A 25,296-nucleotide genomic window follows, 5' to 3' on the forward strand; every position below is an offset into this window, starting at 1 on the left:
AGGATATGTGAGATGATTTTTAATCAAGTACAACTTTGCTTTGACTTGAGTCTTTCAGCTTTTACTTCTTTAGTAGAACTTCTTTATCTTGCCTCTTGATAAAAACTTGAAAGGATCCCATGACGTTTTTACTCAGTCATATATGGAATCATAAAATAAAAATCTCAGTTCATTTGCAATGCTTAGTTTCTTTCTACTTTGTGTAATTTTGTTTTTGCTTGTCTTATAATAATTATCAAGTAGGAATTGTCAGTAATATGTGGTAGGATTGAAGAAGAAACAAAATGGAGGAGGATAGTACTCTACAATAGAGTTGTGTTGAGAAGAATTAGTAGTTGCTCTCTGTTTGTTTATACTAAGATTTATAATAGACATAAGTGATTTAAAGTTAGAAAAAATTCAAAGATATGCTTAACTTTTGGGTATTTATATTTCCTCATATCTTACCAGGAAGACTTAACAGTTGGTTTATGTGTTTTTTTTTTTTTTTTTTTTTTTTTTTGCTTTCTTTATTATTTGATTTGAGTAAGCCAGTTTTTCATTTTTGGCTCAGCAACATAGCCCCTCTACTTCGATGAACTGAATTAATTATTCAAAAGTGACTTTTGAAAAAAAATGTTTTTTTAGACATTGATGGGCCTTTATTTTGTTCATTTATTTATATGCAGTGCTGAGAATTGAACCCAGTGCCTCACACATGCTATGCAGGTGCTCTACCACTGAGCCATAACCCCAGCTCCTCAAAAGTGACTTTTTAATTTCAGTATTGCACTTTTGTTGGTGCAGTTTCTTTTCATGTGAATCAACTTCTTGAAAGCCCAGCACAATCTCTTTCATCAGTAAATGAAACAACAAAAATTGTATGTTTCTTAAAGTATTGCTGTTTAGTATTCCAAATTTCAAGTATTTGGGAGTTAATTCTTATACTTTATTATGCTTTGTCTCTCATTTCCTTTTAAACAGCTCCTTCAATAGGGATGGTTTATTTATTTTATTGACTTTAACCCAATATTTATGTAGCTTAGTATTTTTAAACACAGTTTCTCAATGACATGTTTTTGGTTTTATAAAATATGACACTGTCTGGACTGGGGTTTTGGCTCAGCGGTAGAGCGCTTGCCTACCACATGCGAGGCCCTGGGTTCAATCCTCAGGACCACATAAAAATAAATAAATAAAATAAAGGTATTGTGTCAGACTACAACTAAAAAATAAATATTAAAAAATATGACACTTGAAGATATATACAATAAATCTTTTTATCTTTTATATATGTGAATTCACATGAAATAATACATGAATGTATGTGTAGTACAATGTGGTAAGCACATTTATTCAGTGAAATTACACCTCCCTGTTAAAACCCATATCTAGAAATCTTAGAAACAGCTTTTTAAATGTCTTTTTCCATTAAGATCTTTGCCATAAGATTTATTACTATGCCTGAGAAACCTCAAGTCGGTTGAAATTTATACATGTGTCAACTTTTAATTTGAGATAGGGCTAAAAACTTGAAAACTAACAAGTTTTTAATATTTTATTTTCCTTCCAAAACTTACCCCATTCTTTCAGCTCTAAAACTGCAAAATATCTACCTGTCCAAAAAATGTTATGTAGCAGTCTGTTATGTAGCAGTCAGTTTTTTAATTGAGAACTAACAAAACAGGGTGAGGTAAGAGGTGATGAGAGTGAAAAATGTGTTCACTTCTACCTCCTATCTAATACATTTAGGTTTAAAAAATACCTCGGGAATATTTACAGTAGTCTGGAAATGGTGGTGTACACCTTAATCCCAGTGACTTGGAGGATTGCAAGTTCAAGGCTAGTATCAGCAACTTAGTGTCCTCCTGTCTCAAAATAAAATAAGCTGGAGATGGAGCTTGTTGATAGATGGTAAAGCTCCTTTGTATTCAGTCCCCAGTATGTCTCCCCCCCCCCCAAAAAAAAAGGATATAGTTGTGGTAAGGGCATGGAACTGGAGAATTACTAAGTTATGCGTACCTAATTTTTTGAGGAATATAATGTAGATTCTTGTCAGGAAATTTTAATTTTGATTTTTTTTGTGTGTGTGATTTACAGACAGATGCCAGTGTCAAGGCCATATTTTCAAAAGTGATGGTTATTACAAGTAAGTGATTTTAAATCTATATAAAATTTAAGATTTAATCAAAATAATTCTTATAATTTGTTTCATTTTAGGCTTTGAAAATATAGCAAATAATTAATGCATTTTTACTTGATATTCAATAAGCAACTCAGCTTTACTTTTTTTCTGATTTTTACTTGGCATATGATGTAGAATTTCAGATTTTCTTTTGTAAAAACTTGAGTTGGAGAAAGGATTTATTGCATAAATTTATTTCTGAGAATTCACTTAAATCATTATATGAGCTTACTTTAGTGCTTTGGTGTTGGTTGCTCTTCATAAAATGTGAATTTTAAGAAGCTGATTTCACACTGAGTGAAAATTGAATATATCCAAGGACTACATTAACATTTTCTTTTGAAAAAAATATTTATTTGATTTAAGTGATGCTCAATAAATGTTATTTAATTGCATTGAACAGTATGTGTAGCACATCTTTATTTCTTGCAAGAGTAGGGAAATAACTATGTTTGTGGTCATTTCCTTTTCCTCCCACCTTGATATTATTGTGTATAGCAGATGTATTAATCATAGAGGTAATCAGGAATACCTGGCAGAATGAGTCTACTGAACTTCCACTTGATGATAATGAAAAGATCTTAAGATGGATCTGAGATGCTGACTATTGCAAAACGTGTATGGAAGTAATGCGAAGACATTGAAGAGTGCAGTAACTTAATTCACTGGGTTTTAGGTTACTTGATTGGAGTTTTAGTGTGAATAGATCTTTTAAGACCAAAATATAATTCAGATCTGGGTAGATAAAACTAGTTTTCAGTCTTTTTTGATAATGTGCTACAGTAAGTAGTTTTATGCTGCTTTTTTTTTTTTTTTTTTTTTAATCATCACTATTTTCTCAGTAGTTTGGTTCTGGCTAGTATCCTCTTAAGAAGATGATCCCCTATATTCTTTCTGTTTTTTCCCCTCTGTCCATTTTCTTCAAGCAAGGTAGTATTTTTCACTTTTTGTTTGAGGAAAGCTAGTATCCTATAGGTGGTTAAGGGTATTGTGACAAAGAAGGGGTTGCAAGGTCGATATATTTGTATAATGTTGAATTTAAAGTTTTTTTGGTTTTGTTTTGTTTTCTCTCTGTTGTCCTCAGTCTTTCATCTCTTCCCCCTTTGTACCTCTCCTCTTTAATAAATAGGTCTTCTTATACCCTTTAATATGATGCCTGTTAGGAAGGGGCTGTAAAATGACATTTTCCAAAACTATTTAAAAACAATACTGCCTTTTCCATAATACCATTAAACTCCAGTGAATTGCTAGTGATGTTTGGATCAGTTTGTAAAGTGCTACACTAACAGTTTTCCAGCTTTCCTTCAGGTGCTTATTGTATGCTGAAGCTTATTGCTTACAACTTACGCAAACATTTAGTTTGTCTTCTATATGTACTGTTGTTTTATCTGTTGTACTAACATATGGAGCCCTTTCTTTGCAATGAATTTTTTTTTCTCATATAGAAAACATGAAAAGATCATATAGCAAGTGTTTAGTTGGATTAATTTATTAATATATTCTTTCCGCATTTAGTGATTCAGTTATTCTTGTTAAGACTTAATATACATTTTCAGAACTGTGGGAACTTGAAGATTGAACTTACTATATTCATACTTTAAGATTCATTTGAATTTCTACTACTTTTTTCTATCCAAAGTTTTGTAATTTCTGTTCTAGTCTAGTTCTTTATAGCAGTTAAATAGCCGGGGTGGGGTGGGAACACCAGACTAGGATCAACATTTTATTAGTTCTCTTAGGTTTTTTGATTCACAGGACCCATTAGAGTAAAATGAAGTCTCGTACAAAGACTTAATCTCTTCTCATACAGTAATGACATATCCAACAGTAAAACTGGAAACAGCTTACTTAGTATATGTCAGTTCCAGATAGCAAGCATGTATATATGGATTTTCTCTGGATTGGCATAATAATAAACATGGAAATATAAGAAAATAGTTCCTTAAAGATAAAACTTGGTGATTTATCTTTTGCTCTGAACTTCAAGAGAACAACATGTGCCACAAGCTTGAGGGAACACTAATAATGAAATGGGCATTATTAAGGTTGATCTTGATATCTTTAAATGCTATAAGAAGTTATTTAGAAATAGCCAGTGCAGTCATTTCCTGCATAGATATCTCTTCATAGTGACCCTGTTTTATATTTCTAGAAAGCAGATTTTATTTGTGAAAATTGATTATTGATGTTACTTCACAATTTATTTTATTGAACTAACCTGAACATGTAGATAAGGATTATTAATCAAAATAATAAAAAATGAGAAGTACTGATTTTTTAAATTATTTTGAGCAATTTAAAAATGTATTTTAATTAAATTTTAATTTATTTCAAGGAAATTTGCCAGATCCTGGTAAGGCTCAGGATTTCATGAAGAAATTCACACAAGTGTTAGAAGATGATGAGAAAATAAGAAAACAGTTAGAAGTACTTGTTAGTCCAACATGCTCCTGCAAACAGGCTGAAGGTTGTGTGGTAAGGAGAGAAAGAAATAATGTCTGAAAAACACCCAAATAGTTTTTGTCTCCCTGCCTTAAAAAGTAATTTTCATTTATTATATGAAATTTAGAAACCGTAATATAAGTAACAATACAAATAAACTATAATCCCTCCATATAGATAATTGTTAATGTTATGGTGTGTATTCCAAAATGAAATGATATTACAAACAGTGTTAAATATTTTACTTAATTAGTCATTTATAGTATTATATTAAATAGCTATATAGCATACCACTGAATACATATGCCACGCTTTACTGAATAGTCTACTTTTTTGTACATTTAGATTTTCCCCCACTTGTTGATTAATGCAAAGAACTGTATAACATTTCTGCACATTCTTGATCCTTTATTATACATTCTTAGGAATATAATTGCATGGTTTAAAGGTCCATTTTTTAAAATCTTCAATATGTATTGGTACATTGCTTCCCCAACTGGTTAGTTTTTACTAACTGCCAGTGGTGAGAGTGGCTATTTTCTCTTTCATAATGTTGGCCAGTATCACCACTAGAAACAAAATTCAAATAAAAACCAACAAAAACTTACTTATTTTGGTAGAATTTGTATTTGTTGGTTGCTAGTCATCTAATCATCTTTTTTCCATGAGTTTCTTATCTATTCATGCTGCTTTTGTGAATTGCATGTTTATCATTTTGCCTATTTTTTATAGAATGGTATTTATCTTATTGATTTGTTAGTTTGTCATAATGGCATTGTCTGTTAAGATATGAACAATTTTATGTCAGTTGTAGTTTGCCCTTTGATTTATGATGATCTTTACGTATCATAATTTTTATTTTTATCTAGCTGGGTCATGAGGTTTTTGCTTTTGGTGTCCCGATCACAAAATCCTATTCTATTGCAAGTCAGTGAAAATATTTACTAATGTCAGTGTTTCTTAATCTGTTATTCATGTATCTTCTGAGCTGCTTTTTAGAGAAAGATGATTCTTGGTTCTTCTACCCCAGATTAATTAATTAGAATTTTCAGAGTGAGGTCCAGGAGTCAGTAGTTTCTCTGATAAGGTTGCTAAAGTTTGTGTGTCTACTGGATCCTTGGTTTTATTTTATATTTTTATCCTTTTAAGCTTTTTTTTTTTTTTGTGAAAGACATGATATAGAAATCTTTGTTTTGTTTCAAATTTATCTCCAATTATTTCAAAATGTTATATTGAATAATTTACCCTTTTCCTATTTACTTGAAATGTTACCTTCCTCATACACTTAATTCTTAAACTAGTTTTAAAAATTTTTTTTGACTTATTCCATTCTTATTGATTTGTTTATTGCAGCATCAGTACTACATGGTTTTAATGTAGTATCTTAATATTATAATGTAGTGATTTTTTTAAACATATTTTTGTGATATTTAAAAAATCTGCATTACAGCGTGAAATAACTAAGAAGTTGGGCAACCCTAAACAGCCTACAAATCCTTTCCTGGAAATGATCAAGTTTCTCTTGGAGAGGATAGCACCTGTGCACATAGATACTGAATCTATCAGGTATTTGTATATAAAAATATTAAGTTTTCATTACTATTCACCCATGCATTTAGGAGGTCAGTGACTATTGGGTACTGCTATGTGCAAGGCATCAAACTAGTTACTCATTTATGTATACTTATGTAAATTTGCTCCTGTGTATATACACACACACACATTTCTGAATTTATATATACACATATGTGCACTCATCTGTGTATATATTTATTTAGTTTTTCTTCTTTTTAATTTTAGTTTTATGCATTGGTTCAACTTATATGAGAAATTGTCAATCCAAGTCTAGTATTATGTGTTAATAATATACCAGGAGTGCCTCTTTTGTTAACTTGCATAGATAAGTTAGGTAGCTTACATTTTAGTTATAACCTCAGGAAAGGAAAACTAGATGAATTTGTTTTGAAGGAACATTTGATGTATTTTCACAAATATATGAGAACTGAAAGTGTTTCTTTAAACAACTCTTATTTAAAGTTTCAACTTTGATCCAGGTGGAGTGGTGCATGCCTGTAATCCCAGCAGCTCTGGTCGCTCAGATAGGAGGGTTGCAAGTTCAGAGACAGCCTCAGCAACTTAGTAAGGCCCTAAGCAATTTAGCAAGACCCTGCCTCAAAAAAAAAAAAAAAAAAAAAAAGAAAAAGAAAAAGAAAAAAGAATGGTACTGGGGATGTTGCTCAGCAGTTAAGTGCCTCTAGGTTTAATTCATGGTTGGTGCCCCCCTCCCCCCAAAGAAAAGTGTTTCAGGTTTGATACCATCTGTGACATTTGTATTCCCTTTTGTGAAATGTTGGCAGAACTTCCCCCCATCTCCTGGACTTTTCCTTAAAATATTTAAAAATATTTTATGGAAAACTCTGGGAAAAAGTGCTTTTAAAAATATAGCATACTGACTTATTATTCATCTCTGGTGCCCTTTGGGATTATATATTAAAATTAAAATAATACTAATGACTTGTCATCTTGTATTCTATGAATCCTTTTGGATATCCCTAAGAGGTAATACTTTACCTAAAAGAGAAGAATGGGTAATATTTTGTTTTTTCAGAGATGAGAGAAAGAGTATTGTAGGCACTGAGATTAACATATCAAGCTAACTGGATAAGAAAGAAAAGGGATATTTAGAAAATGATGTCATATATTTGAATTATAATATGGAGAGTTGATCCTTGAAAAGTAGATTTGGATCAGATTGTGGAAGGCCATTAAGGTTGACCTTTAGAGTTGTACTTCATTATTTGATTTTTTTTTTTTTAATACTTATTTTTTAGTTCTCGGCGGACACAACATCTTTGTTGGTATGCGGTGCTGAGGATCGAACCCGGGCCGCACGCATGCCAGGCGAGCGCGCTACCGCTTGAGCCACATCCCCAGCCCCATTATTTGATTTTTGAGAACCACAGTTCATTGAGATGTATGATCGGAGGAGAGGAGTAGAAGAGAGATTGCTACAACAATATTGTGGTTGTCTCCTATGGTAGTGGGATAAAAAGAAAAGAACTTTATTTGCAGGAGGTTTTAAAATAGCAACCTAGATATTATCATCTTATTTCATATAGGAAATAAAGACAAGTAGACAGAAATATAAGATTTTAAGTCCAGATAATAGAGTAAATAAATCTTTGCCTTTAGCAATCAGATCCTACTGATCCAGAAGATATGTTAGAACATAAACACTAACAGTAATTAGTACTGGTAATGTGACTGGGAGGACTCTAAAAATGTTTTCAAGTTATAACTTATTTATTTAATTTTATGAATACGAACCATTCGTAAAGTTAAATAAATGATATGTAACTTTAAAAGAATAAAAAATATTATTATAGGAACTATTATTATTACCATTTTATAGAGAAGGAACAGTGAATTAGAAAGGCATTATATTAAATTAAGAAAGTTGCTACAGAGCCCACCACACTGTACAGTAGCCTCATGAAAGAATCTGCTTTCAGTTCTATCTAGTAGTCAGCTAGCACTCATTTCATCCAACTCTGACAGTGTTAACTAATCTTTTTAGTTTCTGCATTTTTAAAGTTGAATATTTTTTAATAAGACTGAAATTCTTTTTCCTAAATATTTCTTGGCTAATTGCATCTCTTTGAGGAAAGCCTGTTATTTTTCCTATGAGGGCCTCAGAGAATTTTTTTTTTTTTCTAATTGACTAGAAGAATATTTTTAAAAGGCTAAACTCAGTTTGCCTTTTAAACATGTGTTTGACATTAATAAATATTAAGTTATATATTAAGTTATTTGCTTTCTTTTGGCCTTTGATATCATATTAGCTAGTTCTGCTTTTTACATTAAAATCTATAATTAGTCTTGAAATTATTTTTGTACAAGGTAGACATAGAGATCCAACCTTTTTTTTTAAAGGTACATGAGAGCTTGCTATTAAAAATATGGAAAAAAATTAGATTGAAAATTTTTATTTGGAGTAAAGATAATGAAAATAGAATAATTAGGGAAAATGATGAAAAAGAAAACACCCTCAGGAACATACTCTTAAAAGATAAATTTAAGAGATCCCTATAAGGGTGATAGATACACTTGACTCCTAACTTGATATTAAATTTGAGTATATGGTATTTTTGAAGAAACATTTATCTGGTAAATATGGAACACTGAATAATTAAATCTTATTTTATTTGTTTTTTGTGTTATTTGATCTGGCATTTTGTTACTTGATTTTGTTGAAAGAACAAATATCCATCAGTTGTGATTGATTATTTTAGGTAATTGTCCATTACGTGTTTATTTTGAAGTAACATAGGCCTGTTTTTAGGTTTTCCTTTTGATCTATAGCAGCTCTTTTTTTTTTTTAACGTTCTTGTGAGGTTTTATTGTATCTGTTACATAGATATTTTTATACCTTTTAGTAGGAGGCCTGTGCTTTTTGGCTCTTAACAACTGTGCTTAACACACTGTATCTAAGTGCTTGATGTTGCCTTTTATTTTATTTTAGTATATTTGGATTAATAATTTTAGATAATTATTAAAGGAGCAAATCAAGTAATATTAACATTTGGACCTCATTTGAATGATATGGAAAATAACATTTTTTTTTTCTACTTTGCAGCAGTGGGGGTGTATTAGGATTAAACTGAAGGGTGTTTTACCATTGAATGTTCTACATCTCCAGCCTTTTTAGTTTTTCATTTTGAGACAGGAAGGGTCTTGATAAACTTCCCAGGTTGTCCTTGAACTTGCAGTCCTCCCAAGTAGTTGGGATTATAGGTGTGTACCATCACGCCCTGCAGAGAAGCTCTTTGAAAAGCAGCAGCTCAAATAGTTGATTGTTTTACAACAGTGTTTGAAAAACCACTCTAACAAGTTTGTATGGGGCACATGTATATATAATACTGAGGAAGTTTTCTTAGATATTGCTAGTGAATGACTTGTGGTTTTTTTATACTTTAGTGCTCTTATTAAGCAAGTGAACAAATCAATAGATGGAACAGCAGATGATGAAGATGAGGGTGTTCCTACTGATCAAGCCATCAGGGCAGGTTTGGAACTGCTTAAGGTAAATATTTTTTTTAAATCAAGTGCCTAATCAGATAAATGTTAAACATATGTAGCTTATATTACTTGTTATTGAGGTTTGCCTCTAAAGTTTATATTATGTAAGATAAAATTTTCTGTTTGTTTTAGATAATTTAGAATTTGCATATTCTAATTTGTTTTTTTTTTTTTTAAAGAGAGAGTGAGAGAGGAGAGAGAGAGATATATAGAGAGAATTTTTAATATTTATTTTTTAGTTATTGGCGGACACAACATCTTTGTTGGTATGTGGTGCTGAGGATCGAACCCGGGCCGCACGCATGCCAGGCGAGCGCGCTACCGCTTGAGCCACATCCCCAGCCCCTCTAATTTGTAATTGAATGTTTTTAGGTTTAAATTCTATTATCTACCTCAGTATTAATACATTAAAATAAGGAGTATAATTTAAGATATCATTAGTAAGCAAAGCCAGGTGCTAATCGTTTTGTAGAATGAACCAAATTCTTCCTAAAACTCTATTGCATTTCTTATTTTGTTAGATAAAATATACTGCTGACTTTTACTGATTATATCAGTATCAGTTCATGGCTAAAAACATAAAATTCTAAAGGAAATATTCATAAGCCCTTCATACATAAACATTTATGTTTTTTGTTTCCTTTCACTTTTTTAAAAAAATGCAATTTATATAGTTGAAATTAGATCAAATATTGAATGTTGTATCTTTTCATAAAGTATAAGCATTTTTGTAGTGTTTTTTTAAAATAATATGTTTATGAATGTCAAAAAGCAGATCTGAATTTTAGCTGTTTACTAGCTCTGTGTTTTGGAGCACATTTACTTGTGTATGTTTCCTCTTTAATGATAATAACAATATCTCACAGGCAACTAAATTAAGTTGTGTACATGAATTTCTTAGCACAGTTCCTGGCTTGTAGTAAAACTTAATAGCAAACATTTTCTTTTTAGACAGTGATCAGATTAGGGGTATCAGTGATAACTATTCCTTGTTGGATATTTAGATTTTTCTAATTTTATTCTTATAAATATTAGTACTTAAGATGAATTTATTAAGATCTTTTGGAAAATAGGAGGGCATTACTGGTTTGAAAAGAATGATCAATTTTCAAAATGCTTGGAGAAGAATATATATATTTTTTTGTGTGTACATATACATACAATGTGTGTGTGTGTGTGTGTGTGTGTGTGTGTGTACGCGCACGCATGTGTATGAAATTTGATTTTATCCCTGTAGTTACACAGTTTTCTCAGGATTATTTTCTTTTTTTTCCCCCCAGTGCCTTCTTTATAATCTAATATAGTTTATGTTAGGATCTATTTTTTGCTTTACTTCTGTTTCATGCTTCTTTCTGTGTAATTACTATGTTGATTTGGTTATTGTTACTTTATAGTATCTTTTACTATCACCAGAGTTTTTATCCTTTCCCTAAATTACTTTTTTCAAAATGTTCTTAGCTATTCTCTTTTAATTCCTTTATTTAGAAATAAAGATACTTCACCGGATTCTTTTTTATGTCCCTTTTTTTCCTACCCTCATCACCACACCCAAATAATCATACACAGTAATCAAAATCAAGTTTTGACTAGAATTATGTTAACATACTATTTAATTTTAGAAGAAATTATTTTTACATGTAATGCAGACTTCATGAAGATTTCTATTATATATAATATGTTTATCATTTTATTTATAGTGCTTTCAGTCTTGTTAGCATAATTATTTTTGTATTGACTTGATTTGTACTATATCTGATATTCAGTATTTTGGATTTGCATTATAAGGATGAAAAGGTCTTACACATGATATTTATGACTCATTTTCTAGGTCCTCTCATTTACACATCCTATCTCATTTCATTCTGCTGAAACATTTGAATCACTTCTGGCTTGTCTGAAAATGGATGATGAAAAAGTAGCAGAAGCTGCACTACAAATTTTCAAAAACACAGGAAGCAAAATTGAAGAGGATTTCCCACACATCAGATCGTGAGTTGAACTTATGTTTTGGGTACATTGTTGCTGAAGTAATAATTAGAATCTTTTAAAGTTTTTTGGGAAATCTTGGGGAAAGATTGTCAGGTTACCTTATTCTATGCTGTTCAATGGAAATTATCCTTTCCTGGGAGAAAGCACTGATTGATATTTTAGAAGATTAATGAAAAAGATGTGGCATGTTTACCTTCCTTTATGAAGCATTAGTTTTACTTTAAAGATTTTGATGAACAGAATTATTTAGTAAGTCTGTCCCTGGCATATTATAGCATGGGATAAACAATTCACTTGATTTAAAGTAGAGGGAGAAATTTCAGCAGGACTCTTTATTTTCTTCTGTGATTAAGTGTACTACTGGATCAAAATTTTCATAAGCTATGTTTTACTTGACATAGGGATATAGGGAAGCATCAAATACTCATCTTAATAGCAGTATAATATTTTCTGTATTCTAGTATTTCTAAGAAGTAGAATTTGAGTTGTTATTCAAGGGCTAATAATAGTTTTCATTGTTCAAGATTCTGTAATAGCCCAAAAGAGTAAGTGTTCAATTTTTCTGTGTTACTTCTTATTTTTCTATATATGCCTCATGTTTTTTGAGATAAGATTTGACAGGTGGTCCTGATATTGCCACAGTCATCAGTGGTTGGTTTTACCTCTTCCTCATCAGTTCTGGCTTAGCCACTGTTCTAGTTAGTTGTGGTTGGGATAGCATGCTTCTTCATGCAGAAGAATTGCCTATTGCCTTTTTCCTCATGAAGACTTTTGGCGCAGGTAGCTCTTAGAGTGAGTTATAAATTTTATTATTCCTTTTCAGAAACTGCTGATAAATAGGACAAAGGCATTATTTAAATAGTAATTGAAATATACCAAGATTTTCTAATAATAGTCTTTGTGGTAAGAAGGAGAAATCTTATGGTTTGGAACTGCCTTATTAATTTCTAAGTGAGTTCAGAGTGTAAGTTTTTCTGTGGAATGGCATGGTGGCTCTTGTAGGCAGATCAGAGATCAGAGTTTGACCCCCACTACCATCATCGTATGTACATTTACGGAATACCTACATAATATACTGTCTCATATGAATTTTATAATAATTCAGTGAAGTATGATTATTATCCTAATCTTCCAAGTGAGGAGTCTACTGTTCAATGAGGCAATTGGTTCTGGGTCATATAACTAACAAGAGCAGGGGCATGACTACATTTATGTTCGTTGACTCCATGCCTACAAAAACATAACCATTATGGTACAGTTCCTTTTTTAAAAATATCTTTTTAGATATTGATGGACCTTTATTTTATTAATTTATTTATATTCAGTGCTGAGAATCGAACCCAGTGCCTCATACATGCTAGGCAAATGCTCTACAACAGATTCACAACTCTGTCGGTGGGGGGTCTGGGGCTTCCTTTCTTATTCTTTGAACAAGTTTTATTTGACTTATTCATTGGGGGTTTATATTATCTTTATTCTAGATTGTCTTTCCTAGTATCCTTTGTGTTTTAAAGAAACATTGTTTGACTTTGGAACAGCGCCACACTCCTGTAATCCCAGTGAATCAGAAAGCTGAGGCAGTAGAACTGCAAGTGTGAGGCCACCTCAGCAACTTGGTGAGGCCCTAAGCAACTTAGTCAGAATCCTATCTTAAAAAACGGACTAGGAATGTAGCTCAGTGGTAAAGTGCCTCTAGGATCAATCCCCAGTGCTCACAAAAAAACCCCCAACAAAACAGAAAACATTGATGTATTTTTAAGAGAACTAAAAGAACAAGGTTGAAAGGTTGACATTTTAAAATACTCAAGGGCATTTTAAAATGTGCTGCTTTAATATGGAATTGAAACACTTAAAATAACTTGGTTTATATGCTGAGTATATTTGAAATGTCTCTCATGAAGAGAATTAACTGATACTGAATACTTGCTGTGTATATACACTATTCTCAGTAATTTATTGTATATGCCCTCCAGGAGATAAAATATGAACATTTTGTGTTTTAAATTATTAAATTGGTAGTTAATGTTGAGGAAAAATGATGAGTATGTGAATGTTCATTAAATTTTCTTCTCTTGAATTGACCAAAATAATTAAAAAGAACCAGAGGAAAATATAATTAAATAGAATGTACCACAAAGAACTGGCACCAGGTATGCCATTTAGACTAAATTAAATAATACATATCCCTAAATCAGGTATATAAGGCATTTATAGTAGGTATCTTCTTATTTGGTAATTTAGAGGGGAGACTATAAGGTAGAGATAGGCTTTGAGAGAAATAAGGAAAACCTGGTTTCACCTGTAATATTAATACAGGAGAGGCATTGTAATAATTTTTTCTTAGGCAGTCTATTGTTCTTAGTTGGAAAAATAATGATCCAAGGTGCGATAAGAAGGGAACTATTGGGGCTGGGAATGTGGCTCAAGAGATAGCTCGCTCGCCTGGCATGTGTGCGGCCCGGGTTCGATCCTCAGCACCACATACAAAACAAAGATGTTGTGTCCGCTGATAACTAAAATATAAATATTAAAAATTATGTGCTTTAATGGATGGTGAATTATGATGTTCTCTTCTGACTCAGCTTTTCTCTCAGGAGTTTGAATCACCCCAAAGTAGGAAAACTAAGAGTCCTTTTATAGCCCATATTCCAAATGGAACTGATTGTCATCTTTTTAAGGCAATTTTTTTTTTTTGTACTGAGATTGAACCCAGGAGCACTTTAACACTGAGCTACACCTGCAGCTATACCTTTTTATTTTTTATTTTGAGACAGTCTCTCACTGAGTTGCTGAGAGTGTTAAGTTGCTGAGGCTGGCCTTGAACTTGCCATCCTCCTTCTGTTTCAGCTGAGTTGCCGGGATTCCTTGTCCTTTTTAACGAATTTTGGGGAGAAATTACACAAGAGACAAGGATTTCACTACTTATAGTCCTGACTTCCTCTCCTGTGCTACTTAGCTGATTAAGTCACTATAGCTGGAGTAGGAGTATAGTATTAATTTATTTTTCCTGGTACTGGGAATCAAACCCAGGACCTCACACATGTGAGGGAAGTGCTCTACCACTGACCTATGTCCTTACTCTTTGATGTTAAATTTTAAAAGATGTATTCAGTGTCTAGTCTGCAGAGAGACACTTTCGTTTAAAATGTCATAGCCAGAAACAATTTCCTTACTCCCAAAATAATTAACAGAATACAAATTAGCTAACAAAATCTTTGTAAATATTTTGGAATTCATGAAATTGTTGAGAAATAAATACTATTTAGAAAATTGAGTTTTTCAAGATAAAAAGAAAATTGTAGTTGCTTTAAACTGCCAAGAAAGTTAAACAACTAATGTCATTTGGGGGAAAAAAGAGGGAGAACAAAAATAAGATAATAAAAGGAAAGAAGCAAAGGTTAAGAAGAACTAAAATATGTTTACATTATATAATTTTATAACTAGCATAGAATAGAATAAACAATATAGAAAAAATGGGGCATGAGGAAGTTGTATAGAATATGGAGAAGATGGTCAGAAAATGAAGGCAGTTAAAGAGAATGAATTGCAGTTAGTGAAAAACCATTATTGGTTTTTCTGGAGAAGAAAGCTGAGTAATGGGAAATGAAAATATTCAAGAAAATAGCAATAACAACAACAATAATAGTAATAATAAACTTTTTAGAATTCATCTGGAGATCAGGTACTTGTATTTTAAGAAAATAACCTGGTACAATTTACTGAATTATGGGAGTGGGTTCCCAGAAATGAGACATAAAGAAGAAAAAAGATAATGTACAGCAAAAGGAAATGAGACTGAATTCTTTTCAACAAATAATTTAACACCTGGAGAGTTTTGAAGAAAAAGGAATATAACTAAAGAATTCCCTTGCCATCCTAAGTTGTGTGTAAGTAAAGGCAAATGAAAAGCATCTTCAAGTATAGAAGGCTCTGAAAATGTATTTTCCTTTTTTATTATGAGATCACTTCTTCTATCCACTTGTATGCCTTTCTCATTGGAATTTGTTTGCGTATGCCATTAAATTTGCCATTTATTTTCTTCTTATTTCTATATGTCCCATATAAATACTCTTGAATATTTACTTTCAAACATGGCTATGAAAATTCATTTGGAAAACTGCATTATCTTTTTTTTTTTCATTTTAAAAGATAATGCTAAGAAGTAAAATTGCCTTAAGAGGGGGAAGAAAAAACCTAATAGAGTATAATTATAAAAGAAATTGAGAAAATTTATTCCCTAATAAAAGCACTAAGAAAAGGAGGGGGGAGGGAGAGAGAGATTGAGAGATTGATTTCATTTTAAATCTGTGAGAAATCAGGAATTCTGATTCTTTTTAATTGTTCAGAATATGGGATTAAAAAAAGAAAAGAACTCAATTCTTTAAAGCATGGATGCTAAAACTGAATGAAATACATTTTCCTAAAAGAAAGCTAAGACAAATCTTAGTAATGATTTCTGTGTAAGCGAAATTTTAGAAAATAGAATTTTACTGTAGTAAAATAAGAGTATATTGTGGCCAGATGTTGTTTATTCTAGGAATACCAAGAGGATTGGTATTTTTAAGCTTCATATTCATGTTTATAATTTATTATATAAGTAGGAAAAAGGGGATACCATAAATCATTTTGATAGATGCTGAAAGTGCTTCTGATTTAAAAATAAGAATCAGTCTACTACTAATTGAATTTATTTTTATAGGAATAAATATAACATAATGAATATTTCTCAAACCAGTACAGTGCAGTACAGTAAAACATTAGAAATATTTCCCATAAAATCAGGAACAAGATAAGAAACAACACCATCCCTGTGATTATTTAACATTGTTTTTGAATGTTAGCCAGTGTAATTGCATAAGAAAATAAGAGGAACAAGTATTGGAAAGTCAAAAACAAAACTAATAGTTTTTCTTGGAAAATCCAGGAGAATAAACTGAAAAACTACTAGAAACAGGGTAGCCAAAACAAATATGTTAAAATCCAAAACTTTTCTTATATATCACTAACTATATATCACGATTTAGAAAACATAGAGTGAAGCATTAGAAAACCTAATAGTAAAGCGTACAAAAAATTTGCAAATCTTTAATGGTAGATGAGGAGTGTAATATTTAATATTATAAATAACATTGGTCAGGAAAAATTAGGTTGCCCAATAAATAACTAGGAAGCTGTTTTCAAAAGAAAAACGAATCTAGTCTGTTTTCCTTGATTTTTACATATATTCAAGTGAATCCCAGCTAAAGTCTTAATGTATCTAAGATTTTAAATACACAAAATGAGTACTAAAATATTAATATGGTTCTATAGTTTTTGTTTCTTGGGGAGGGGACACTAATATGAAGTCATAAATCAAGTATTAATGGATGGGATTTAAAAAATTTTTTTTATTAAAAATATTTATGGATCCCCTAGTGGAGGGTATCGAAAATGAACTGAATGGGCTCTCTGCCCTTATTTTTTAGTGTTGTGTATGGAAGAACTACTATTCAGATAAAAGCCAAAATCTTAAAACGATGTTGAAGTTATATGCTGGAAAACTATTTTCAATATGTATAACTTTTAAAAGCTTAATTTCTCCAATTTATAAAAACTCTTAATGAAGAAATAACAAACAAGTCTCACAGTGGAATATTAGCAAATGGAAGAACAAAAAATTCTTTCAGCCTTCCAAGTCATGAAAATGTGTTTGTAAACAAGGAAATACAAATAAAAACAATTGAATTATATATCCAGCTTTAGCTATCATTCTAGTGATGTTGTTCTTACTGGAATGGGAATATGTATTGATACAGCCATTCTGGGTTGGTAACGTGGGTAATGCATTCAGTTGTAAAATGTATGTAGTCTTTGCTCTGCAGTTTCACTTTTAGGAACTTATCCTGGAGATAAATTGAAAAGATACCCACATAATCATTATGTGGGTCAAAATCCTCTCAGACAGACAGAAACTATACTAGATATTTTAAACAAAAATAAATTAACACAGGTGTGTGGAGGATGAAAGAGCAAAAAATTGCACTGATAGCCCAGAGGTAAGAATTGCTGTAAGTAGCTGCTATGCTGGTGTGGGAAGAAATGGTGTTCAGAGGTGGAGGAGCTGTGTCAGTATTGCCCACCTGCCTGCAAGGTGTTATGGGCCTGAGAGCAGTAAAGTTATTACTCAGAAGGCCTAAAGAAGCTCTAATGTCTCTTTGGAGGAAGCCAGCTCTCAAAGTAGTCTGGGAAATGTGGATTTATATCTCCAGAGTCTCAGAGCAGTTTATAAGGGGATAGATTTAAAGTTCAGAGACTGTGTAAATAACTGGTAGCTCAGGAATATTTATGGTATTGTTGAGTTTAACTCTAAATGTTCATCAGTATAAGATTGGTTATATTAGTTACATTAGTTTTGGTGTAGTTATATACTAAAGAGCTATTTGGCTGTCAAGCAGTATCTGACAATGAGAAGGTTAATGTTAAGCAAAATTCATCTATACAACATTGTTAGGTGAAAGATGTTTCCAAATTGTGTATTTTATGTTCTTATTTATTTGATAATATGTTTATGCATTAATAATATATCTAGAGAAATTTAAAAAGCATGTTCCAAAAAGTGTTGGATATTATTTCAGAATATTGGGATTTGGGGGTATTTTTCTTCATGCTTTTAATGTATTTTTCAGTTTTCTTTTTTGGAGTTTTCTACATGTATGATTATCATCAGGAAAAATATTTTTTTAATTTGTGGAAAGAAAACTAATTAAGGAATAAGGAATTTCTTCTAATAGGAAAAAGAGAAGGTAGCTGCTTTATTTACTTTCCATTTACTTCTAAGGTCTGCTGAGTACTTCAGAATTCATGAAATTATTTTTTCTTCCTTATGTTCATTGTTTTGTTTTCTGTAAATGATTATGCAAAACATTGTACCCAGTTAGAGTTTCACATAATCAACTTAAAAAAATCCCAGATACAGTTGTTTATTACTTGTGTGATCTTATGATTTTTTTCTTTGTTACTGAGAAAAGATATTGATGTTTATATTATTGAATTATATTCATCTTGGGTCTTATCTGGAGAATTTGGTTGACTAAATTAACCACAGAACAATAATGTTTAATGTCTGGAATGTTTATGGTATTGTTTGGTTACTAAGTATCAACAGATGCAAATATCTATTGATGCTTGGTAACCAGTGGTGATATTCTCATTGTCTTACCCTCTTCATTAAATAGTTGAATACTTTCATAAAAAGGAACTCCTAATCTATGTTTTGATTTTCAGTGTTGCATTTGTTTAGGAAAGGCAGGGTAAATATTTTAGTCTTTTATTTAATAGTGTTAAAAAACTAATGTTCTCCAAAGATGACCAGAGTGTTGGTTTTTAAAGAATGTGTCATTTTAAACTCATGAATTTACAGATACTTGTGTTTCAGTCAGTTCCAATGAACATGTTGATTGATGCCCACATTGTTCTAGTCATAACCCTGGGAGTTTATTCAAGTGGGCCCTGGGTCCCTTTGAACAATCCAGTAGTCTTTATAATTTCTTTACTGTCTCTTCTAATTTCTTTACTATTTGGTATGACAGGATATTCCAGGCCTGTCTAGTACATGTCTAGCCTGAACGTATAATTGGCTATTTTCCCAAGGAGCCCAGGTTCCTTTTCATGGGAATAGCATTAAGAAATCAGAAAGTGAGTCCTATGGGCACCAATTGCTAATATGTATGACATGGTTCTGGGAAAATTCATAAGACATAGTTCGCAAAATTTTTTGAAAGGTAAAATGCACTGTGTGTTTATCCTGATTCTTATATTTCAAATTTAACACTATAGGCTTTCTGCTGAACCTCATCAATTTTGTTTGTTTTTCTTTTTCCCGTGTGAAAATGGCATAGGATAAAACTGTTATGTACTAACTCTTGCTTTATCCCATATTCTATTCATACCAGTCTCAGTATAGCAATAGCACCACCAATTTAATCCCTAAAAATGTTTGTTTACTTGTTAGGTAGTTCTCTTTGTATGTGGGGTATATCACATTAGAGATCTGTAGTTAAATTTCTTTCTGTGCTTTAAAGTTACTTGGAATAATACTTTTTTGGGGGTAGTTAAGCCATTACATGGACACTCATTGCATTCATATTTATTTATTTATTTATTTTGGGGGCACCAGGGATTTAACCCAGGCCAAGCCACATTCCCAGTCCTTTTTTTAAATTTTAATTTTGAGTTGGGGTTTTGCTAAGTTGGTGAGGCTGGTTTGAACTTGTAATCCTCTTGCCTCAGCCCCTGATTCCTTGGAATTACAGATGTGTACCACTGCACCTGGCTCATTTTATTTTTTAAGATGTTGCTCTTTTAAATTTTAACTTTATTTTTATATTATGTGAAGTAATTCAGTGTTGATAAAAATCTAAAAGAAGCAAAATGTAGTCTAGGAAGTCTACTATCCCTTAACTTTCCATTCTATTTCTTTCCTATAGATGAAAATATGTATTCACATACCCCTTTTGATGAATAAATTATAACATACACCATACACAGTTCTACCTTTCTTTTCTTTAGTTACATATACTGGAGGTGGTTCCATATTTAAATATAGAGATCCTCATTTGTTTTGTGGTTATATCTTTATTTAACCATTTTCTTATTTGTGGACATTTGGATTGTTTCAGGTATTATAAATAATCCTATAATGTTCCTTTTGCATACATCTTTTGTTGTTTTTGACAGTTATCTTTGAGAGTGGTTGCAAAAAGTCAAAGAGTAAAATGCATATATGATTGTGCTAAATATTGCTATATTCCCATTCATAGTGATTATATATTGTACATCTTCACTAGCACTGTGCCTGATTCTCAACATACTATTGTTATGAAATGTATCTCTTTAACTTTGGTCATCTTCCTTATTCTGCTAATCTTTGAGAATAGTATAGCCATTGCTACTTTCTTTTGTATTAGTGTTTGTTATGGCATATTATTTTCTATTTTTTAAAAACTCTTTTAGTTCTTCCTGGGACTTGATATTTAAAGTGGGTGGGGTTCTTACAAATATCTTAATTGGGGCTTCGCTGTTGTTGTTGTTGTTACTTATATTTCTTTGTTATTAACTTGGTTGTTTTTGGTCCAGTTTGATAATGGTCTTACAGTTATACTGTTCAGACCATTTGCATTTAATATAATTATTGATATGGTCAGTTTTGAGACAGGGTCTTCCTAAGTTGCCTAGGGCCACAGTAATTTGCTGAGGAAGGCTTTGCATTTTCCATCCTTCTGCCTTGGATTCCTGAGTTGCTGGGATTACAGGTGTGAGCCGCCAAACCTGACCTTATTTAATTTTTATTGTTTCTGTTGCTACATACTTAATTCACATATCTTTTCTTCTGCAGCATATAATTTGCTTTTAATCCCATCCATATATTTTTCATTTAAAATATTGTGTTTTTTATGTTTATTTTTAATTCCATTTTGGTCTCATATTTTATTTCTATCCTTATTTCTATCTTGGGCATATGGAACATATTTCTTTGAACATATTTATGTGTCTTAATGTCTTTGTAATTCCATATTTGTGTCACTTCTAAGTCTGTTTCTGTTGATTAATTTCCTCTTGGTTATTCGTGTTCTTTATGCTGTTGGTGGTAGAAATGAGGTACCAGAACTGACTGTGTTGAGGAAAATTTTCTTTTTTTTAAATTACTTTTTACAGATTATAATTATTAACATGTTATATATAAATTAATGGGATTCACTGTAATATTTTCATACATATACATACTGTGCATTGATTATTTTTACCCACCATTCTGTTGTCTACCTCTGTTCTCATTCCTCTTCCCGGGGGCTAAGAGTTCTTTTTCAGCTTTCAAGTCTCTTTGGGATGGGGGAGATTTTCTGTCCTACTGCATTCCTACATTATTTTCCTTGTCTTGGGTAACTTTTTCTCATATATATCATGGATCATTTTCCAGCCAAAAATTGGGCATACCCCTCTGTGGATTCCTAGTACTCACACTGTCTTCTTTTGTAGCTTCCTGTTCTTTGATAGTTTACCCTTGAAGTCAGAGCTGCCGCCTTCTACCTGAATTTCAATCTCTTTCTCAATTCCGTCTTTGAGTTACTCCTTTAAAAAAAAATTATTGTTGTTATTATTTCGATACAGAGAGTTGAACTGAGGGGCACTTTACCACTATGCTATACCTCCAGCTCTTTATATTTTTCATTTTTTTTGAATTTTAATATTTATTTTTTAGTTTTCAGTGGACACAACGTCTTTGTTCGTATGCGGTGCTGAGGATCGAACCCGGGCAGCTCGCATGCCAGGCGAGCGCGCTACCGCTTGAGCCATATCCCCAGCCCTATATTTTTCATTTTAAGACTGGTTCTACTGGGTTACAGAGGTTGCCTTCAACTTGCCTTCCTCCTGCCTCAGCCTCCCGAGTAGCTAGGATTATACATGTGGGCCACTGTGCCTGCCTTTGGTTACTTCTTGTACTGTGGCTTGGGAATTGTTTCCGCGGATTAAGCTGGGGAAGATGTAATAATTGTTTGCCATCTTTTAAGACCTGTTGCCTATGGTCTAGTGCCTGAAATCTTTAACATATTTAGTTTGTTTTCTGGCTAAGTCAAGGGAATAAATCCAGTTTCATTTACATCATCTGCAGCAGACATTCTCTTGGTGTACTTTTAATTTCCTTGCTTGTTTTTGATTAGAGTGAAAGTAAACATTTTTTTCATATATTTCAAGGTAATATTGTCTTTCTTTAACACTTTTTTTTTTTTTGGAATTTTTAGTTGTAGATGGACCCAGTACATTTATTTTATTTACTTATTTTATGTGGTCCTGAGGACTGAACCCAAGTGTCTCACACATGCCAGTCAGGTGCTCTACCACTGAGCCACAGCTCCCAGCCCTAATATTGTCTTTTGATGATCTTTGTACCTTTTCATGTCCAGCCCATTTTTCTATGGTATTATTGGTCTTTTCATTTTCTATTTTTGGATGGCTTTTTATGTTACGGATAGCAACTCTTTTTCCATATAATATGAAATATTAATGTTCCTGTTCAGTTTTTTGTTTGCCTTTTAATTGTACTTTGTATTGGTATCTTGTGAGACTCTACTCTTTAACTGTGATGAGTTATTGTATCTCTGAATTCTTCATATTGGTTTAGTATTGGGCAATGAGAAAGATTGCTTTTACCATGTGATGTTTGAATAATAGTTAAGAGGCACCATCTTTATTCAATCTTCATTGTAAGGTTTTGAGTGGTGGAATGATGTGATACATGGGTGTTCTTCCAGGTAGCTACATGACTTCGCTCCTCATCTCCCTTAGAATTCTGCTCAAGCATTACTTTATCAGAAGGGGCCTGTATTTAAAATTCTCTTTTACACTCCCCTCTTCACTTTTATCTTTCTCTCCTTTTCTTTTTTCCCCTCTTTAGTAGTTATCACAATTTGATATAACACATTTATGTTATCATTTGTCTTGTTTCTAAGATGCTGGTAGCATGAAGGCAAGGATTTGGGGCCCTTAATAGTGCTCAACTCATAATACTGCTTAATGAGTATTGGTTAATCTGATTTCCCTTTGTGTAGGTTGTTCTGGCACAAAGAAAAAGATGAATAGGAAGAGGCAGACTTCAGAAAGAACACAACCTCCCATCACAGTGGTCTAGTTGTAAGGTGGCAGAAACTTTGTTAGAGTGATAGCAGTGAGAATAAAGAGAAAGGCATCATGGGAATGCCATTAGAAAGGAGTGGATTATCAGTCTTATTTGTACTTATAATTATCGAATAAAAATTTTAAAACAAAATACTTGTATTTGGTTTATATTGGTAATATAGACATTTGTAAGGCAAAATTATAGGCCATTGAAAGTGAGTCTGAGTAGATCTCAGTGATTAGTTTTTGGTCTCACAAAGCTTAAACAAATATTAAAGTATCTGACATAAATCATACTAGTTTTTCTGGTTTATTGTTTTTCTTTGATTTTTATTTTTAGAGCATTGCTTCCTGTTTTACATCACAAATCTAAAAAAGGACCCCCTCGTCAAGCCAAATATGCCATTCATTGTATCCATGCGATATTTTCTAGTAAAGAGACCCAGTTTGCACAGATATTTGAGGTAATGAGAATTTTTTATTATTTCATACATCATTGCTAAAAAGGAAATATTGATGACTTTTGCAGAATGTTTACATTATTTTGTACATTTTCAGAATTTAAATGAGGGAAAAATCAACATTGATAAATGATTAAAACATGAAAATTTCTGATTATTCAAATGTTTAACACTGATTCAGATTCAGAAATCAAATTATATAATACTTTTTGACATTGCTTTATATATTTGCATTTGGAGACTTATTATAGGGTAATTACATATCAAATTATAGTTACTGATAGTAGGTTAACAGATGAGTATTCTGTCAGTTTACAGGTTTAAAAATTTAAATTCTGTTTGAGGTACTGAAGGTATAGGGTTTGGAAATCAATATTAATTGGTATTTAAAGTAAGTAAGTTTATACTTTTATGACTAACTGAAGTATGTTTCAGATATAAAGTGTGTCTTTTCAGTATACATTTGTATTATTTTCTACACACTTTAAATTACTTGCACCTAAATATTTATTCCAGTCTTTTATAACTAAAGACTGTCTTTGAAACTTGTTATTGCAAATAAAAGTTATAAAAATCTGTAAAATCCTAATTTATAATTTTGCTTTAGGAACTTTCAGTGAAGCCAAAACAATTTGGAAAACATGCCAATGGTATCTACTATAGATACTTGTAATCTCTTATTAAGTAGTTTTTATGCTAATTTTGTCATATTTTCATGTATTATGTTAAACTGTGAGAAGGAAGAAAAGTGCTCTCTTCATCTTCCAGACAACTTTTTATTTTTATGTTTTTTTTCTGTAGATTATAAATAATTTAATTTTTGTGCATTTGGATGTGGGTTTTTTCCCTATAGTTTGTTTTTGTGTATGAGAATGGCTTTTATAAATTCATATTGACCTGTGAGAAACTTGTTTTTCTTTTTCTTTCTTTTCTCTCCCTTTTTTTTCCCCTTTTTTAGAAATTAGTTCTAATCAGTTATACATGACAGTAGAAAGTTCTTTGATTCATAATACACAAATGGAGCAGAATTTTTTCAGTTCTCTGGTTGTACATGAGTTACAGTATTCAAGCAGTCATACATGTACCTAGGGTAATGATATCCGTCTCATTCCACCATCTTTCCTACCGCCTGCTTTTTCTTCTTTATCTCTTTTTTAATTTTTGTAATTGGCTCTTGAACCCAGGGACACTTAACCACTGAGCCATACCTCCAAGCCAATTTTTTTTTTTTTTTTTCCTTTTTACAATTTTGAAGACAGGGTTTTGCCAAGTTGTTTAGAGCCTCACTTAGTTGCTGGGGCTGGCCTGGAAATTGCATTCCTCCTGCCTCAGCCTCCAGAGTTGCTGGGATTACAGGTGTGTGCCGTTGCGCCTGGCTGCTTTTCTTGATTCATCTTTTTGTTTCATTGATGATGATGAGAGTAAGTTGTGCTTTAAAGTACTTTTATTTTTTTTTTTAAATATTTTATCTGTTACTTAATTTCATCTTCACTAGACTCCCAACTGTAT

At 31.9% G+C, this 25,296-nt stretch overlaps 1 protein-coding gene across 6 annotated transcripts in view; it reads left to right on the forward strand.

The window, feature by feature from the left end:
- The window catches only part of Pds5b (PDS5 cohesin associated factor B), a 195,783-nt gene that overhangs the window by 114,402 nt on the left and 56,085 nt on the right, over positions 1-25,296 (forward strand). For all 6 annotated transcript variants that reach the window (XM_026395124.2, XM_026395125.2, XM_026395128.2 and 3 more), the window contains exons 15-20: positions 2,080-2,128; positions 4,500-4,639; positions 6,057-6,172; positions 9,584-9,689; positions 11,514-11,674; positions 23,667-23,790. In XM_026395124.2, the coding sequence (XP_026250909.1) occupies positions 2,080-2,128; positions 4,500-4,639; positions 6,057-6,172; positions 9,584-9,689; positions 11,514-11,674; positions 23,667-23,790 (696 nt within the window). The remainder of the gene's footprint in view (positions 1-2,079; positions 2,129-4,499; positions 4,640-6,056; positions 6,173-9,583; positions 9,690-11,513; positions 11,675-23,666; positions 23,791-25,296) is intronic.

This window comes from Urocitellus parryii, chromosome 2 (genome assembly GCF_045843805.1).
Source record: "Urocitellus parryii isolate mUroPar1 chromosome 2, mUroPar1.hap1, whole genome shotgun sequence".
In the NCBI taxonomy this organism is placed as follows: Eukaryota; Metazoa; Chordata; class Mammalia; order Rodentia; family Sciuridae; genus Urocitellus; species Urocitellus parryii.